At 41.7% G+C, this 6,957-nt stretch overlaps 1 protein-coding gene across 1 annotated transcript in view; it reads left to right on the top strand.

The window, feature by feature from the left end:
• Window positions 1-4,049: 4,049 nt before the first annotated feature.
• septin12 (septin 12) overlaps window positions 4,050-6,957 on the top strand; it is a 50,341-nt gene continuing 47,433 nt past the window's right edge. Inside the window, exon 1 of the mRNA XM_061065225.1 lies at window positions 4,050-4,224. Within this exon, the coding sequence (XP_060921208.1) occupies window positions 4,170-4,224 (55 nt within the window). The 5' untranslated portion in view covers window positions 4,050-4,169. The remainder of the gene's footprint in view (window positions 4,225-6,957) is intronic.

Raw genomic sequence — 6,957 nt, 5'->3', positions numbered from 1 at the left:
AGGTATGTGATGTGTACTGACCTCTGGCCTCAGTGAATCAAGCAACTGACACGTGAAAAGACAGCAAAAACACTATCAGGTGTTATTATCGCGGTCATAGACATACTTACTAATTAATGTTGCGTTTATCTTTGGGACATCACCATTTAAGCTTCCACCGTGTCATATCTGTCTTACTGATGAATGTCTGGCTTGTCCTTGGTGAAGTGACACAGACACTTTCAGACACCTTTGAAAACTCAGCACCTAGAAAGGAATATTACTTGTATGCATGTAGTAGAAAATGAAAAGGCTGCAAAGACAGCTTCCCTCTCTTAGGTACTGAAACCTATCCTGAAGGAATATTAATCAACCAGTATCACTAGATACACATACCTAAAATTGCCACTATTTGTCTGGCCCTCCCAGTCAGGGCATAGGCCATATAGGCAGTCGCCTAGAGCGCCACATGCTGGAGGGGCTGACTGATTTGTACTTTTGGCCTGAGCGTCTTACGATGGTTGGTTCAACATCATTCAACATCTTGCCTTTCAAAATAGCCTACGAACATTGAATCTGAAATATGCTATTTTATATTACCACATATGAGTACACTTTAGTACATGTCCTCTAGGATTCCCAATATGACACATCTCAAGGGGTTTGTACTCTTGGTATTGAAGCGTTACAGATGCTGTGATTTACTAAACAGGTTACCATATAAATTGCTCAGTGCATCACCATTTCTATTAAAAGAAACATTCTGTCTGGGCTGAACTTGCTCTGGGCTTTCCAAAAATCCAAAGACAGCAAGATGTCTACAGCTTCTCAGTTTTGTCCTCTGCCTCGTAAAATGTATATAAAATACTTAAAGGGATACTTCACCCGTTGAAACATGAATCTGTATTGGGCTCCTTGTCCTCACCGTGCCTACACTCAGGTCTCGTGCCTCGGCTGCTGCTGCCTGTCGCTTTACTGTGGCTCGTAGAGAAAGCCACGAATATCCAATTCGAGCACAAGACCTTCAAAGTCTCCTTCATCCATATCAGTTTGAAGTTCAAACATATTTTTATCATACTTTCGTTCTTCTCAACTTTCTCCACAGAGCCTGTTAGCATAGCTACCAAGCAACATGGCGGACGATGAGTATCAATTCTGGGAGTGAGGTCCCACCCACTGATCTGTAATAGGTCTGTAGCTTCAATTTTGCTTGTTTGTTCCAGCTCTGATAAGGACATATGGGGTTAGATTATGTTTGTTGTTGTTATGCCTTGGTTAGCTCTCAGTGCTTTCACTTATTGCCACATTTTGTGGTGTAATAAATCAATTCATTTATTTGCTAATGATGGGTTCACACTTGGTTTGGGGACCATGGAGCGATAAACTATTTAACTTTCATGTTGTGTTGAAACCCTCGTAGATGGGGTGTAACATTAGACCTAAACGTTAAAAGTGTAGCATTTCAAGTACCCTCCTGATTTATGAATTGCGTTTTATAAAACCTACAATTAAGTTCTCAAAGGCACGTCTTTAATGCTCCTGAAAGTCTTTGAAGTTGGCATGATAAACAGAGTTGAAAATGGATGTTTCATAGAAAATGTTTCCATTCCAAGGGTTTAGATTGAGAATGCATTTTTTCCGCCCATAGAAGACAAAATTACAGGAAAAAGAAAAAGTTTTTAAATCACTTGGTAGTTGGTGCATGGTTTTTCCATACACCCTACCAGCAACAAGATTAGACATGTGTGCAAGGAACTTTATGTAGATGGGACATACATTTAAGGTGATTGTATAGACATTAATGCAAATGTTTGACCATTAAATGAAAGAAATCATATGAACAGAGTAGATTTACAAAGTGGTTAATTCTCCCTTTCTCCCCTTTGCACCATTTGTTAGACTTCATGCCAGGATTATGTGCTATCAAACTAGCAGAGTGGAGCTGGACACGCCAATATTGCACGAGCACCATGCACTTAAGGCCATGGCTTAAACACTTTGAAGAGCAACTAAACAAACTAGTCAAGTCACACGTTCAGAATCTGCACTGAAGCTGGTCCGTGAAGTCATGTCATATTCTGTATGGCTTGAACTTTTCCTCTGAGCTAATGCTCATGCTAACAATTCCATCATGTGTATGGGCCTTTTTTTTATCTGAATTGCTTCGGTATGTGGTGCCTCAATATTTTTGCCCTGAGAATGCAGGGCAGACATCCACCACTATGCAAGAAGATATCCTCAGGCAAGTTGGAGCACGATGGAACACACACACACACACACACACCCTTGTAGTCTCTCTCACACACACACACACACACACACACACACGTATACACAGATTCACTGTCTGGAACCATCAAGCGTATCACAGGAAACAGGCTAATTAAGCGGTCTCGGTGAGAGAGAAACAATGGAAGATGCATGTGACTAAATTCCCACTGCTACCACATTGTGTCCCACGTAACACATACCAACCCTTGGATTGGAATACATGTTTAAGTATCTGTACTCCTGCATGTTACCCAAATAAATGTGATCTGATCACAAATGAACACCTTATTATTATTCTAATTCTACCATGTATTCATAATTCAAGTTTTTTTCACTGTCTTTCTTACTGTCATACGTGCAACCACATGCATTCCCACTTGTTAGGAATGGCGACTGAGGGGATCTCATTAGCCCTGTGGCTTTGAACCAGGGAAGATTAATGTCAAAGTGGCTTTTCATGATCTGCACTGAGGCTCGGGCTGGAATTTGTGTGTGTGTGTGTGTGTGTGTGTGTGTGTGTGTGTGGGGGGGGGGGGGGGGGGGGGGGGGGGGGGGGGGGGGTAGAGGGGGGTCAGTGGGCTACTTGAGTGCAAACACTCTGCGACCCCCAGAAATGTTGGAAAGCTTCCCTGAGAGTCATTTTTTGAAGGAACCTTTGCAATACATGAGTGTGAACTGTTTGCAACTATTTGTGCTCTGCGTGTTTTCATGAAAGCACTTGCAAGAATTCAATTATATGTACATTAAGGACAATATTCTCACAAGGACATCATTTTTTTAATGAGGTGAGGCAACGTTTGAAAAGTATACGATCACTGCATTGAGTACCTGAGTTCGATGTCTTACAGTCTGAATGGAGCCATGGGCCAAACTAATACCCTCAAGTGATTCAGTCGCAGTATCTGAATCCTCCTGGTGTCTATAATGTCTTGCATCTTATATAGGCCTACTGTAAATTTACAAATCTAGCTTTTCTGTCTCCTCACCTTATATAAGTGGCTTCTTCTCCTCTAACATTGTTGTAAAGTGAAGTGGACTTAACAACTGAATTAGCCTACTTCAACATGCAGTTTGTTGAATCTGATAAGTTGGCCTATAAGAGCGTGCTACAGAGAAGCCAACCAGCCAAGAAAAAAAAACAAAGTAGTCCATCTCAAAGGACCTGCATAAAGAGAGGGTGGTTAAGGTTATACAAAGGTGAAAATCATGGAGACGGTTTAAAAGACGTCAAGTCTGAAGAACTTCAGGTTTTATTTTCGGAAATATTGACGTTTTATAGGCCTACCTAAAAAAAATAAAAACACTTGGGATGAATTAAGCTACTGAATAAATGACCGAATTTCCCCCTGGGATTAATAAAGTATTTCTGATTCTGAAACTTCAGTTTTGTTCAGGGTTGGTAAGGGGCTGTATGGTGGGCTGATTCGCACTACACTTTTTTTTGTTCTGGTTGCATTCTCTGTCAATATGAATACTTTGGACAGAGAAAAAAGACAGCCAGGAGAGAAAGCGAAGAGGAGAACATTTCAGCTAGGTTTTTTTTTTTTTTTTCCAGGTGTTGCTTTCGTCCCCGCCCCCAGTCATCCCTCCTCCGCCACCTGTCCCCCCCCCCCCCCTGTCCCCCCCCCGGGTCTTGTGTGCGAGCGACCAGGGGGGGCTGGGTTACCTACACGCCAACTCCCCCACACTCGACTTCGTTGGGACATTGAGGAGACGCATAGCAGCGACCGGACAGTAATCGTTTATCAGGTCAGCCAGGCGTACAGCAGTAGGAACACAGCAGTAGGAACACAGCAGTAGGAACACAGCAGTAGGAACACAGCATCGACTGCAGTTATTCCTCAACAGGGTCGTTCTTTGTAGAGTAAAGTAGTCTAGGTCTCGTCTGGCTCGGAGCGGACGCTGAGCACAGAGACAGCATGTCGGAACTTTCCGTGAATGACCACCTCGAAGGGATTTTATCAGATTTTGAAGGTATGTAGGCTGTTATCTTTAATTCCATCACTGGTCTCTGCTTTGTTGGCACGTAGGCTATCCTAAATCAAGTATTGGATTTCAAATCTATCCTATCATGTCCATAAGGATAACTCGTGTCCGCTTCGTGGCCACAGGCTACTGGAGCATTAACTGGCACTTTGTTGTGAAGTTGATTTTCTTTTTTCTTCAATATTTTTTTGTTAAGTGTGCAAAACACTAAAAAAAAAAAGAAAATAATAAAAACTAATAGGAACATGGCATTCAATAATATTTGTTGTTGGAGAGCTACTACATATTATCAATGGACATTAAAGCTCTGAAACACATTGAATGACTGCTTGAGCTACAAAAGTAAAAAGAGATTTCTTCAGAAGACTTTTTATTTCATTAAGTTATTTAAATGCCTGTAAATGCTGCTGCAGGGTAGGAATCAGACAAAGGGGTTGATTTAGACCTGAAGAAACTTTTAACTTTTAACTTTTTCTGAAGGCCAGATTCAGTAAGAGTCAAAGAGTCCTCCTGTTGTGAAAAGACAATGGATTAGGTTTTTTGTTTTTTTTTTGTCAGAAAACACTTATGACACAGTACAGCAGAGATCAAATGTGCACTGCCTTAGTCAACAGGGGGCGCCAAGATCAACACAAATCAAAAGTTCCTCAGACGAGCTTTACATTTAGAGACAACATAATTAAATGTTTGCATGTTCCTTACCCCATAAACAACACTTTACCAGGAATGTTTCCTGCTCACCCCCTACTCAACTGGGATCGCCTCTGGATGTGAGGTGCCTCTGAACAAGCGAGTTAGGGGCAGCCTGTTTTTATATTTTATTCAATTTTTCAGGAGCACATATGTGGAATTGGTTCAAGTTTCTGGTTACTAATGTTTTGTTACCCTTTCCTTCTGTGTCTCCTCAGTTCATTAAAATGAAATATTATATATATTAATATATTAAAATAAAATGGTTATAAAAACTTTAACTTGGATTTGTATGCCTTTGAGTAAGACCTACACAATTATTACTGAGGTCAGGTGTAAAAACAGGAAAAAGAGCTGCACTAATAACACAGTTCAAGCAAAGACATGAAAAGCCTTTTGTTTGCAAACTGTGGCTCCTGTGTGTGTGTGTGTGTGTGTGAGATTGAGTGAGAGATTGAGTGACTGAGTATGTGAGCTCAGTCCTTTCAAAGACAGTTTGGGCTTCATCTAACTCCTGGTGCCATTCAGGGTGAAACAACATCACTAGTTTTAGACTGGCACAGTCACTAGTTTTACACGGCAAATACCAAATGTGGTACATTGCTATCATCAGAAAGCAACTTCACCTTTGACTAACAGAAACCTGTTCTCAAGTCATTTGTTTTATCCCTATCACTATTTAACAAATCATTACACTTTTGAAGGTGGGTTTGCACTCCCACTGTGATTGTCACACACACAGACACGTGCAGCAGAGCTCTTTCTCCTTGGTTAATTATCACTTACTTTCTGAAATAAATCACATGGAGTTTTGATGGGGCAAATGACTAAGAGGAGGTGACCTTCTGTTTCCTCTGTCTCTAGACATCATTTTACTGCTTTCAGCATTGTTCAGCTGTTTTGGTGATACAAGAAGTCAAGGATACACTCAACACTACCCCCTCCCACGCTTGCTTCACCTCAGGAAATCCTGCCGGAGCCCTGCACGGGGCCTAAAGTACATAGCGACGGAAAAGAAGCTCCTCCTCTTGCACACTCACTCAGCCATTTGCCATATTAGACCCTTTCACATACAAAATGTATATTTTAGGCCTTTACATAACTGCCAGTATCCCCAATGACCATTCCCACAAATAGTTGTGATATTCTCGAGTGTCCAATAAGCAAGTAATACAGAATATAAACCAGTGATTCATCAGCAAGTGAACAAAGTTTACTACAGCCTCATCTTTGAATTTAAGGATGATGACTAACATTGGATCCTAACTCATCCATTCAACCATTCAGTTATGCTGCTGTGCCTCAGTGCGCCTCATATTTATTTATGTTACAGTTTTTCATAAAGGGCCTATGTGTGTGTTCCATGTGTACATTTGTAGAAAAGTTACATGAGCGCAAGTCCAACCCCAGCTGTGTCCCCAGTATTGGGGTAGCTGGTTGTCTTGGTTCCAGACTGGTGGTCTTGATAATAATCATTTATACTTTATTAATCCCACAAGGGGAAATTCAGTTTTACACTCTGTTTAATGAACATGCTACACACACATAGGCCCGAAATACACGCATGCATGTGAGGGGGCTGCCCACAGCGAGCGCTCCAGAGCAGTTTTTGGGGTTTGGTGCCTTGCTCAAGAGCAGCTCGGCAGTGCTCGGGAAGTGGGCTGGCACCTCTCCAGCTACCAGGCCAATCTCCGGTTCCCAGCCCAAGTCCTTACAGACTGGGCTACTGCACTTCCTGGGCTTCAATCTCTTATATAAGGATTCAATGGAGGATTCGAGTGGGGAAATTTGCTTCCAGAACCAGAGCTGCCGAAAAGGCGGAAGTCATTGTTGATCTCTATTAGCGGGTGCAATCCATTCTAGTGTATCTGGCCCTTAGCCTATACCTGGGCATATATAAGCAGCCTTAGCCCTGAGTAGCGATCTGTGTGTAGTCAAGTAGCTGATCTCCCCACTGTATACTGTTTTCAGCAATATTTAGACAATTTGTCATTTCAGTTCATATTCATAAAATTCATAACATAGACTAAT

This window comes from Labrus mixtus, chromosome 20 (genome assembly GCF_963584025.1).
Source record: "Labrus mixtus chromosome 20, fLabMix1.1, whole genome shotgun sequence".
NCBI classification, from domain to species: Eukaryota; Metazoa; Chordata; class Actinopteri; order Labriformes; family Labridae; genus Labrus; species Labrus mixtus.
The sequence above is the reverse complement of the archived record's forward strand: the minus strand, read 5'-3'. Positions and strand labels throughout refer to the sequence as shown.